Source organism: Amphiura filiformis, chromosome 19 (genome assembly GCF_039555335.1).
Source record: "Amphiura filiformis chromosome 19, Afil_fr2py, whole genome shotgun sequence".
NCBI lineage: Eukaryota > Metazoa > Echinodermata > Ophiuroidea > Amphilepidida > Amphiuridae > Amphiura > Amphiura filiformis.
The window spans coordinates 9,769,194-9,782,649 of record NC_092646.1 but is presented as its reverse complement, the minus strand read 5'-3'; the positions used below and the strand labels follow the sequence as shown (position 1 = coordinate 9,782,649).

At 37.2% G+C, this 13,456-nt stretch overlaps 1 protein-coding gene across 1 annotated transcript; it reads right to left on the bottom strand.

The window, feature by feature from the left end:
• LOC140140366 (uncharacterized) lies at window positions 1-5,458 on the bottom strand. Its single transcript, XM_072162127.1, has 5 exons — window positions 5,275-5,458; window positions 3,717-3,780; window positions 3,002-3,054; window positions 714-842; window positions 1-218 (listed from the first exon to the last, which is right to left on the bottom strand). The coding sequence occupies exons 1-5, from the start codon at window positions 5,438-5,440 to the stop codon at window positions 1-3; spliced, it is 630 nt and encodes a 209-aa protein (XP_072018228.1). The 5' UTR covers window positions 5,441-5,458.
• Between the last annotated feature and the right edge of the window lie 7,998 nt (window positions 5,459-13,456).

The following is a 13,456-nucleotide window of genomic DNA, read 5'->3' as shown; positions in this document are numbered from 1 at the left end:
TTACGGTATTAGACATACCGTTATGACGTCATCCTGTGTAGCCAGACAATGTGAGTTGACTCCTGAAGCATCAATAAATCCAATCTTCTTATTGGTCAGATCATGCCAATCAAATCCATTGGGGTTGTCCTTGAGCGTGACAAATACCTCTGCTGGAGGCTGTGAAAATGGATCACCAAATCGGAATGTGCGAGCTCTTTGTTTACTTATCGGCCATGCTATGGAGAGAAAAACAACTTTGTGTGGAGTACTATTTTATGATATTGGCCAAAATATGATAATTCATAATGTAGAGCGCTTAAAAATAGTTTACGTATATTAATGTAATTAAGTTAACTTAAACTAATACGATTTCCTGATAAAAATTCCAATTAATAAAATTATGCTGAAGTCCGTAAAACGGACATGTTACCATTAGCAACCTGTAATATATGTGCATTATTATGATTCGCATAATAACGAATATCAGTGCTCTACGTGATTGGCCAAGTGGGTTTTCACCGCAAAAAAAAATCGATAACACCGCCCTCTATAGTCAATATAATACGAAAGGACCCGTTTATTGTTATCGGTGATTCGTCAGTATGCCGTGATTATGACAAAAAGTATCATTGACCATGATCATAGGTCTATGAACTGAAATTTGGTGCACCGAAATTATAATTTTGCCGCACTGAAATTGCAGCTATCTAGTGAAAAAAACAAAAACTTACCAGCGCAGGAATCGAACCAGCCTGCCATGAGTCCGTGTCCACCTCTAGCGGTCTCACCGGCTACATTCATCCAACAGTTACTGTACACATCGAAAACTAATCGGCAGTTTTTGTTGGCTATTCTACAAACTGTTGCAAAAATGTAATATAATATTTAGCATTATTATTCTAGGTATAGACCGGTAGAAGCTGGGGGAGCTATGTTCCCCAATCTGTCCATGGGGGACGTCCACCCTAAAAATCCCATCATACCAAAAAAAAAAAAAAAACAGCAATCATTGCTCTGTGCATTTGCCTTTTTAGCCCGGAGACATCGTGTTTTTGGCCAAAAGTGCAAAATATTGCACGCTTTGCCCGTCATCGTGCAGTTATGCTGCACAGCAGCAAACATGATTCAACCTTTGCAGTACTTAAACCTGGTTAACAGGAAATTAATCCAGCAAAATCAATCGATAAAGTCTAGTCCATCCTCCACATTGAATGGTTGGCTGCACTTATGCCCAAATATGTCACTTGCCAATCAATAATCACCCACTTAAAATCCCTGACTCTCTCCACTGACCAAAGTTATGGACAGATATGGGAGTTGTTTTTGCTGTTATCTGTCATTTACATATCAGGGAGGTACGACCATTTGCAGATGCCCCACCTACACAGTTTTAGCCTAAATGTAATGTAGACATTATTCGTGATTGACAGCAAGTACAAACAATATCCGTCAAGTGGTTTAGTTTTAATGCCCTTCGGAAGCGAGCGGTCCACAAATGAGTGATAGTCACTAAAAGTTGCATTCGATTTACACAGAGAATTTTGCAGGCCATGCCGTGCCCTTCCTTACTAAAACACAAAAGTGCAAATATTTCCAAACATCTAAATTAGCTAAACATTTGTGACCATCCACCACAACTGAGCCCGGATGTCTCCAGTGCCACTATTGAGATATGCTCCATTGAACTTAACAATAAACAATAGGAAACAAAGGATTTATTGACTGTTTTTTTTTTGATTTTTCACTACTTAAATGTCAAGTACTATAGACATGATATACATCATTTTAAAGCTAATTTCAAGCAGAATATTTTGGTTGAATATCTCAAAAATGATGACTGGCGACTTCAGGGCTCAGTTGTGCTGGATGGTCACATTTAGGACATGTTACAAAACTATATTTTTCAGAAAATCAGAGAGTACAAAAAATATTGGCCGGTTAGTTTGTACACAGTGACACTAACTAGGCAATGCCCTATACCTCTAACATACACTGTTTGTAGAGGTCACACATCAATGGTGAGAGCACTGTTTATTGTGCATGGGACAATGGACAGTAACTGCAGTATGTACTGGCTTACCACTTTAAATTAACCTTCCTTTGGGGCTACAATTGTCTGAACATTTTTCGCGCGCTTCTCTCGAAAATTTCACAGTAACATCGACCAAAAATATACTCGTCCCTATACCCCTTAATGCTTCTGTTTTCACTTATCGGCCTATTCGCTATCGTAGACATGACGTCATAATGGTGACCCCGGGGCGTTACCATAGCGACTGGATCACGCTTTCATGAGAACCGCACTGGCGATATCAATGTATGGAATTTATATATCAAATTTTTAAATTACCAGTCATATTTAAGACCTGAAACCTCATGATTTCAGAAGGAAAACATCTTGCAAAAGTTTACTAGGCAGTGAAACCCATAAGAAATACCTAAAACTTGATTTTCAAACAGCAGAACATCGACGTGTACAGCGTAGATAGCGTTGTTATGCAACCGCTTGATCCATCACTACGGAAGTAGTTGTGACCTCGGCAGGAAGTGACGTCGGACTACGACAGCGAATAGTTCACCACCATTTTGACCCCTTAAAACCGCCGTCCGCGTTAAATACCAATTTAAACTATTTGACCATGGCTTAACTCACCAAGAAATTCGCGCCCCCAAGTTGCTGAAGTTCTGTGCCCCTGTAATCAGTGGCGTAGCGACAGGGGGCAATCGTGCCTTTGGGTGGCGCAGAAATTCAGTCAGGTTCAGCATCGATTCTGCGCCACCTGCAAGCGATGAAAGTCAATTTTTTTGCGCGCTTCACGCGGATTTCAGCACAAATAGTCCTTTGAAAGATATTTAACTTCATTATAACCAAAATTAACTAGTGGTAGGTCCCATTTGTGCTCCGCGCGCAATTGTTTAAAGAATTGGGGAGGGGGGGGGGGGCATTATGTATCCTTAGCCCTTGGCGCTACAAGCCCTCCAATGAGTACAATTTGTCAATTCAAGGGGTTCTTTTTACCTGCATTTATAATGTCTACATTGAAGCCCTCCACTTGACCGCTTTCCTCATTACTGTGGATAATAATACAAAAAAGAATAATTGTACTGTAAGCATGGCAAGTCACGCATGTATTTCACAAATTTCAAATACTAATATCCATGCTTGACGTATTCAATTATAATTTAGAGCGCAAAAACAAGTCATCAAAAGTTCAACTATAATTTCGAGCAAACTATAAGAAGATGTTATATTATCCTGGTATATCAATGGCCGGCCTTGTCATTCAAATTTACAACCCAAACCTCGCCCCCACATATATACACCCACAAACAAAGATGCAACAAAGCAACGCGACAAAGAATAAGTCATATTTTGAGAATACAATATAACAGAAATATCAGCTTATTTAAAACACAGGAGCATTTCTGACCCACAACAATAGCATTAGCGCCAATCCGGCTTGAAGTGTGTGTGCGGGTGGGGGGAGGGGTGTCGGCCTGAATTGTCAAAAAGTAGTTAAAAATAACAAAAAATTGCCATTTGGCCGAAAATTGTGTGTGTGTGTGGGGGGGGGGCACGTCTTCCCTGTCACCTCAGGATTGACACCCATACACACAAGGGTCATTCCAAAATTTCCTCTTCAACTCGTATAACTTCAGTTGCCTCTAAAGAAGTTTGATATTTGGATCCCGTGATTTTGACCTAGGATCTTCACTGTGGGATATCTACTTACATGTATTCAATATTTGTATCAGTATTCCCAATATGAAGCAGCCATACTTTATCTTCACCATTTACTGAAAAATTAATCATAAATAATAAGATATGAAGAGCTTATTTCCAAACCATGTTAAGTCCAAAACCACATGTTTCTCATTTACTTGTGTGATCCTATCACAGTTCAAGATGGATACCAACAAGACATGTGGCCGAGCGGTCTAAGGCGCTAGGCTCATACAGTAGCCTCTCCATAATAGCGGCGCGGCGTGAGTTCGAGCCCCACCTCTGCCGATTTTTTTTAATTTCATATTATTATATATTATTATAAGGGAAGTGTGGCTGGGAGAATTTATGTATGGCGTAAAGAGGAGTGCATTCAAACTGAGTTCCGCAGTTCTAGGCTCATAATTAGTGCACAGCTACTTGCTAAACATTAATGTTATGTCTCAAAGCCCACGCATTCATTTTTCTTAGCGCGTCCATGTCAGCATACCTTGAGAGGACACTTGGCTCATTTGCATGGCAGTCGGACTCTCCATTGTATTTGTTTATTTGTGTATGGAGAGCAATGGCGACCCGTCATTGTATTTGTTCATTTGTGTATGGAGAGCCATTCTTGGAGCCCATGGGACTCAGGCTAGGTCCTCAGGTAGAGTTAGACACTGTATGTACTAGAAACGCATATTCTTAATTCCGCGTTTATTCAATGTTAGCCTAAATTTGTATTGCCCGGCGGCCCCGCGCAATGGAAAAACCTGAATTTGTTACATAAAAAGAAATGAAAATTAAAAAAAGTCGGGTTCCACCTGAGTACGAGTACATATTAAATGGGTGTAGAAATTTTTCTCAAAATATTAATTAATTTAGACAAACATACGGGATATAATGAACCTTTGACATGACGCCATGATGACATGATTTTATTAGTCGTTTTATATATCACCTATACCGTGTGTCATAATTCCAATATTTGTAATTTTATATAAGAAGTAATATTTTGCATCATAAATGCGCAGTCCATATGCACAAACGAATACTAATCTTCAAGATATTTAAGCTTTAGAAGACTTAAATAACATGTCATTAAGCAGGTCATAGGTGCTGGCCTTGTCCTATTGTACTTGTTCATTTGTGTATGGAGAGCACAACTCCATCGGTTTCAGGGCGTAGTTCATTGAACTCAACGGGCTGTTATTTGAAGTGCTTTTACGTTATTGCAAAACGGATCGTGGCGAAAGCTAATAAATAATTCATACCAGGGTTTAATTGATCCTGGGATGCGGACATTTCATTATTCGCAAACCACCGGGATTCGATATAGGTTTGCGTTGTAAATAAACATGTGAATAAGAGTGTCATCCCCCTGAGATAACCTCTGCCCCACTAATCCCCAGCTATTGTCTGAAATTGCTCCTCGGAAGATATATCATAACAACTCAGTCCTCAAATGATAGTCATATAACGACCAAAAGATAAGTGACTGACTATCATTGAGGACTGAGTTCCGCAGTCTACTTTGAGACATAACAATTTTTTTAGCCTTATAGAATTAAATAAGTCTAACAACATACCTGTTGACCCGTCGTTATACGCTGATGGAATATTGAGTGTGACTTGTGGCGAGATATTTCCACTGTTTCCACTTAAGGCTACTATGGAAATGATCAAGGCAACTAGGGCTAAAATAAAAGAGCCTACTGCAATGAATTGGTTGGTGGTTTCTGAAGACAAACTCATGATGTTGGAGCGTTGAAATGTCACAGTCCACGTTAGTTTTATAAAATACAACTGAGATAGGGTCTATGTTATTCAGTGTTATGATTGTGATTGAGCAGTGTCCGTTTTTGTACCTTTTTGTAGAAGTTCAACCAAGCAAAGAGGAAAATACTTTCCCATAAATCATTTCGGCGATCATGGTTCATAAAATGATAAAGCCGATATGAAAAGACTGCTGCCAGCGCGTCAAATTGATCGTGGGCCCAACACTGAGCAGCATGTAGAGGAATCTTTTTTCAGATGAGCCTAAAATGAAGAGTTTGTTTCCAAAAGGCGCTAAGTCCAATAGCTGCCTTCACATTTTTTCTGGTATATTTCAACGTTTTTAAGTTAAAATGACATTTACCGATTTGAAAGGAAATAATTAAATAGCTCTAGCTTATTTTCTAACTATTTTCATTTTGTTAAGTTTTGGATTTAGCTCATTTTGGAATATTTTTTTTATATTTATCATTTTATTCTTCGCATGTGGGAGGTAAAAGCGATTTGTAATTATTTTTTTAAGGATAACCAACATTCTAGATGCATGTGTCCAATGTTATTAGATTGGCAAAGTTACCGCTATTCTTAGGAATATATTCAAATGAATTTTACACAAAGCAGCCTTTGGAGTTAGCGCCTTTTGGAAGCAATCTCTTCAAATACTGAGTTTACTAGGAAGACATGATTTAAAACAATTATTCTTGAATTTCTTTTCGCACGACTAACACACATGGTGTACTAAAATACCCTAAGCCTGGATACAGTAAAATGTAAGAGTTTTTGATTCAAAACCCGGGACCCCGGGGCATCCGCCGCTGGCTAAAGTCGTTTTCTTTCTTTTTACCTCATTATTACAGCTTCATATGATCAGAAAAACTCTTTGATAGTTGTTACTATTAAATATTATGTATAAATAATTTTTGGCAAGAATAACAAACTTTCGCCATACATAATGGCTTTAATGCATCGAACCGTAGTGCATATCGGGTAGATTTTCCATAGCGTAGTGTTCTGCTTCTGATGCAACACAATGAATTTCTTGAACTGTAAACTGCGTGCCCACCTTTCATAGACCTTCGAGGACAACGCAATTTATATACGGGTCAAAAGAAGGAAATTGTTGTTATAGGAACATGAAAATTGTTGATAATAATTTGAAACAAATTGGTCCCATTCAGCGTGCACATTGTCCCAATTTGGTTTTTTTTTAAAGCTCGAAGACATGTTAATGTATATACAGTGTCTAATGATGCAATCAAGAAATTTGATCGTATTTTTCCCGAAATTTTTATTTTGCCCCCCCCTCCCCCCAAAGGCTGGCTACACCCCTGCACGATGGTTAGGATTAAATTATTATACTGACAAGTCTTTCCTTCGAAATGGCTAATGAATGAAATACCAGATTTGGGTGTCTATATACAGACAGGGGGTTTGATTGTTTGCTGTTTTTCATTTTTTGTTTTATTTTTTAGATTTAGTTTATAATTTTAATGGTTTTTGTATTACTTTATTACATTATTATTATCGATTTTAACACTAATGGGTTAAAATTAAAACAATTCATGCCTCAAACCGGAACATACAATTTAATTTCGTTCATTTTTTAAAATAAAGTCGCTGGTTATTTATATTTATTCGTTTTGATTAATATGTACTGTTCATTTTGAGGTATATTATAACTTAGAACCGACGACAATATCATCAAAATGAATAGTTTCCGTTTTATTTTAACAAGTAACTATTCAAATTGACAAGAACTCCAACTCGTTATTTGACAAGATTCCCAGCAAACACAAAAACGTTTTAAAAACGTTTAAAATAAGTTATATTTTGGCTATTGGTAAAAACGTTTTAATAACATTAAAATGTCGGGTTATATAAAGGTCATGATAACGTTTTAAAACGTTTTGTATGAAAACACACTACAACAATATTTTGAAATGTTTTCAAAAAATGTTATTGTAAACTATTTTTGCAAACATTTTTGCCAAATATTGTGTCAATACTTAAATAACATTATGTTGAAATATTTGAACCCAGCAAACACAGAAATGTTCTTAAAATATTTTTTGTTACCTTTTAATAACATTTAAATGTCGGGTTATATAAAGGTCATGAAAATGTTTTTAAAACGTTATTGAAAATATTTTGGGCAAACATTTTTCGCAAAATATTTTTCAACCCAAAAATAACATTCTGTTTAGAAAGTTTTGTATCAAGTTTTCAAGAATGTTTTTGGAATGTTATTAACACGTTTTCATATCATTTATATAACCCGACATTTAAACGTTTTCTGTAAAACATTTTTGTTTGCTGAGCAGTAGATTATCCAAAAATGTTTTTTAAGGTTATGAAAACGTTTTATACTCTTAATATACCCTTTATATAACCCGACAGTTATAACCTTTTGCGAATGATGTCGAAAACGTTTTGTGTTTGCTGGGTTACCCTTCATTTTGACAATATTTTGTTATGTTAGTCCGGTGGCAGAGTAAGGTTAGATGGTTTTGCCAGTTAAAGTAGTTTTCTTTGCTGATTATTACTCTTTCAGTGGTACAAAATAAGATTTTGGGGGATGTAAAATGGTAACCCTTGGGCAATTAGAAATATTCAAGATGGCCGCTATGACTACTAAAATTAAGCTCGGTTATTCACTAATGGTATCATAATAAATATTAACTTAAAGTATTTTGTGTAAATTATTTTCCTTTTGGATGCTTTAAATAAACTATATACAGTTTTAAACATGACACTCTCGCAATTCAAAATGGCCGCTGTTAAACGTCATATAAGCAAAAACCATTAGTTTCAAGGTAAAGTTCTTTTGCCAGATTTTGTTTCTTACAATAATTAATGTACATCTTAGAATTAAGCAGATCCAGTTTGATATTTTACTTCTTTACAATCACATAAAAATTCCAAGATGGCCACCACCGAAATGAAAGGTAGAAATATAACACATTTTAGAAGACTTTTTGCAGGGAGTGTATTGAGTGACAGCTCGGGGTTAACAGCTTTCCACTTGGTGATATCTGAACTGATATCTGTATCTGCCCACTTGTACCAATCTTTCCTGAGCTGAGCGCCTTCAATTCCTTGACGACTAATATCAACAGCGCCTGCAACTGCAGCCGAAATTCTTGAAGTGTAGGACCGATCATTATAGCAACATGTAACCAGGTAGTCGAACATAATCATCTTTGAATCTCTGAGTAAGACACCCAAAGCCACTTGAAGATCCATTGCTTGCTTTTGCACAGGACTTTGTTGCCTATCAGTAAAGCTGACAAGGACTTCTTCAACTTCGGCGAGGGAATTGTAGCATGTCAGATACTGATTATGCAGCCGAATCCTGGTCGATAGGGATATTGTAGTGTGACTTTACAATGCGAATGTCTTTGCACTCTCGTACTATCTGTTTGGCTACTCTTTGGATGCTACTGCCTATAACAGTATCATTATAACTTCACATTTCACGTGCATTAAAGTTGCAACGGTATACGATAATACTAAAATAACTTTGTGATGAAAGAAATAGAAGCTCTTCGGCAAAGTTTGTTTGGAGTTCTTTATTGAGTCACCTACGATCAGCACGAGTTAATGTGATTTCCAAATGTGTGCAGCATTCCTGATACAATTCAGCAGGTTTCCAAATGCGCCGCTTATCACCAGATAGGACATCTACAGCATGTTTCAGGAATTCATCAGTTGCATCTTCTTCAGATGCTGCAACATCACATCGTGTATTGCTTTTGTCACTAAAAACAGTACAGTAATACAGTTTTAATGCTTGTTTTATTTATTCTTTATCATGGAACACTCACTGAATTGAAAGCACAATCATCTGTTCTTCCTTGAGGCACAGGATCTCTGTGATGCCTAATTCCCATCGCGTGAAGATCACTCACAGAGATTTCTAAACGTTCTCTGATTTCATTTGCCTAGCTATCACCACGATCGCGCATTTTGCTATGAGATGCTCAAATTTTGGCATAATGTTTATGTGTAGATTTGTACATAATGCAAGCTTCCATCTGTCTGAAGCTTTGAATCACTTCCCACATTAGTATTCCTGGAAGTCAAAGTGGGGGAAGATCAACGTAGTCGTTTGGCGGACTGGGTAGAACCGTCTTCTACATAATTGCCAATATCAGTTTTGCGTGTGTATTTACAATTATATCATTATATCTTCACACTCCTTGAAAGTGTATTTTCAAAGAGTGATATACAATTATAGCTACAATTCTCAGGTATTTGTGATAAAGAATGTAATGATTTTTAATTCAATCTAATTGGTCTATTCTATTGCTAAAATGGTCTGAAAGACATGTAAAACTTTATGCAAATGGTTAAGAATTATTAAATTAAATAACAAGAAACGTATGAGTATGATATGTTATGCAAACCATTCAATATGTATAAGAAAAGACAGTTACCTATTATGAGCATACATTACACAACTCACGGGACGCCATCATGGTAATTTGGGATCACTGAATCGTGTCAATTCATAATCTACGTGCATATATTACATATTGAACCCACACTACCATTAATGCGCACTAAATACGCTATAATTATTTGTTTTGTTACCAAAAAAATCTTTTGAATGCTATTTAAGAGTTACGTGTCGGCCATTTTGAATATCTCGGATTGCCCAAGGGTGACAATTTCACACCCCTTAGAATCTTATCCTACACCACTCAAAGATCATTTATCAGCAAAAAAACTAACGTTAACTGCCCAAAACACTATAATTATTTGATATGATACCATTTGTCACTAAAACACCATTTGAATGCTATTTCAGAGTTACGAATGGGCCATTTTGAATATCTCGGATTGCCCAAGGGTGACAATTTTACACCCCCTAGAATCTTATTCTACACCACTCAAAGATCTTTTATCAGCAAAAAAACCCAACTTCAACTGCCCAAAACACTATAATTATTTGGTATGATACCATTTGTCACTAAAACACCATTTGAATGCTATTTCAGAGTTACGAATGGGCTATTTTGAATATCTCGAATTGCCCAAGGGTGACAATTTTACACCCCCTAGAATCTTATTCTACACCACTCAAAGATCATTTATCAACAAAAAAACTAGTTTTAACTGCCCAAAACACTATAATTATTTGGTATGATACCATTTGTCACTAAAACACCATTGGAATGCTATTTCAGAGTTACGAATCGGCTATTTTGAATATCTCGGATTGCCCAAGGGTGACAATTTTACACCCCCTAGAATCTTATTCTACACCACTCGAAGATCATTTATCAGCAAAAAAAATAAACTTTAACTGCCCAAAACAGTATTTGGTATGATACCTTTTGTCAATAAAACACCATTTGAATGCTATTTCAGAGATACATGGCGGCTATCTTAAATATCTCGGATTGCCCAAGGGTGATAATTTCACACCCCTTAGAATCTTATTCTACACCACTCAAAAATCATTTATCAGCAAAAACAAACTTTAACTGCCAAAACACTATAGGTATTTGGTATGATACCTTTCGTCACTAAAACACCATTTGAATGTTCAGAGATACGTGGCGGCCATCTTGAATATCTCGGATTGCCCAAGGGTGACGATTTTACATCCCACGGAATCTCTTTCTACACCACTCAAAGATCAATAACCAGCAAAAAAACCAAACTGTAACTGGCAAAACCATCTAACCCCCAAAACATGGTGTTTGCAGCCGGACTATGTCCCTCTCTGAGAAGATAAACTACTCAAACTTGATAAGTTGACAAGAATCTTTTTATTCTGTAATAATTCTTTGGCGGTCAAGTTAGCTCAATCGATAAGGCGTTCGACTATGGTGCGAGAGGTTGCGGGTTCGAACCCTGACGCGACGGTGCCTAGTACGCTCTCTTGGAAAAACTGAGTTAGCTTGAAATTCCCCTGGATTTTTCTAATCCATTGCCGCCACATCGCGACTTAAGAATTGGCACTGAACCACTATCATACGTCACCGAAGCCAAGGTACTTGGTTTGTGGCTACAGAACAACCTTAAATGGAATGTCCAGATGGACGCGATGTTGAAAAAGGCTAATTCCCGGTTGTTCCCGGTTGAAAAAGGCTAATTCCCGGTTGTTCCCGGTTGTTCATATAGATATAGAGGCCATCCAAAAACGTGAGTAACGCGCTTCAAATCTGCAAGTTTGACACCCTCTCTGATCTTGTAACCCTGATCCTGGTTGCGAAGGTTATTTGTGGAATGTATTGGGTTTAAAATGTATTGGTTTTAAAATAAGAAAGGAGACAATCCGTGTACCCAAGCGAGACTGACTACAATTTAGGGAATGCGATAATATTTTGTGCCGGTCTTATTATAGTATGAATACCTTCCTCGACTCAGTACTTTAGGCATTGTTTTTTTACTGAATCTCTCAATGTAATTATGAGAAATATATAAAAGTATACATTTTTAGAAAGGAACTGATGCAAGGAATCCACCTAGCATAACAGAATGAGCAGTTTATGAGAAAATCTCAAAATTTGATTTTACTTGACTGACTCGAGGAAGGTATACGGATAATATGACATTTTCGCGCGAAGCGCGCGAAAAGTGTTCAATTGCAGACCAGTGCAATTGTGAAATTTTACTCTATTTTAGCCCCCCCACACATACACAAAAGGAAGATGCCCATGACCTGACAAGGACTTCTTCAACTTCGGCGAGGGAATTGTAGCATGTCAGATACTGATTATGCAGCCGAATCCTGGTCGATAGGGATATTGTAGTGTGACTTTACAATGCGAATGTCTTTGCACTCTCGTACTATCTGTTTGGCTACTCTTTGGATGCTACTGCCTATAACAGTATCATTATAACTTCACATTTCACGTGCATTAAAGTTGCAACGGTATACGATAATACTAAAATAACTTTGTGATGAAAGAAATAGAAGCTCTTCGGCAAAGTTTGTTTGGAGTTCTTTATTGAGTCACCTACGATCAGCACGAGTTAATGTGATTTCCAAATGTGTGCAGCATTCCTGATACAATTCAGCAGGTTTCCAAATGCGCCGCTTATCACCAGATAGGACATCTCCAGCATGTTTCAGGAATTCATCAGTTGCATCTTCTTCAGATGCTGCAACATCACATCGTGTATTGCTTTTGTCACTAAAAACAGTACAGTAATACAGTTTTAATGCTTGTTTTATTTATTCTTTATCATGGAACACTCACTGAATTGAAAGCACAATCATCTGTTCTTCCTTGAGGCACAGGATCTCTGTGATGCCTAATTCCCATCGCGTGAAGATCACTCACAGAGATTTCTAAACGTTCTCTGATTTCATTTGCCTAGCTATCACCACGATCGCGCATTTTGCTATGAGATGCTCAAATTTTGGCATAATGTTTATGTGTAGATTTGTACATAATGCAAGCTTCCATCTGTCTGGAAGCTTTGAATCACTTCCCCACATTAGTATTCCTGGAAGCCTGATCCTGGTTGCGAAGGTTATTTGTGGAATGTATTGGGTTTAAAATGTATTGGTTTTAAAATAAGAAAGGAGACAATCCGTGTACCCAAGCGAGACTGACTACAATTTAGGGAATGCGATAATATTTTGTGCCGGTCTTATTATAGTATGAATACCTTCCTCGACTCAGTACTTTAGGCATTGTTTTTTTACTGAATCTCTCAATGTAATTATGAGAAATATATAAAAGTATACATTTTAGAAAGGAACTGATGCAAGGAATCCACCTAGCATAACAGAATGAGCAGTTTATGAGAAAATCTCAAAATTTGATTTTACTTGACTGACTCGAGGAAGGTATACGGATAATATGACATTTTCGCGCGAAGCGCGAAAAAGTGTTCAATTGCAGACCAGTGCAATTGTGAAATTTTACTCTATTTTAGCCCCCCCCCCCACACATACACAAAAGGAAGATGACCAGGGCTATTTCGTGCATGTACATGTAAAGTTGTGCACAATATGACTACCATTGTCCCGTC

Coding starts and splice junctions, on each gene's coding strand:
- LOC140140366 (XM_072162127.1), bottom strand. CDS start 5,440: ATGAGTTTGTCTTCAGAAACCACCAACCAATTCATTGCAGTAGGCTCT. Junction 843..3,001: donor TGTAGACATTATAAATGCAG/GTAAAAAGAACC, acceptor TTTTTGCAACAG/TTTGTAGAATAGCCAACAAA. Junction 219..713: donor CTGGTTCGATTCCTGCGCTG/GTAAGTTTTTGT, acceptor TTCTCTCCATAG/CATGGCCGATAAGTAAACAA.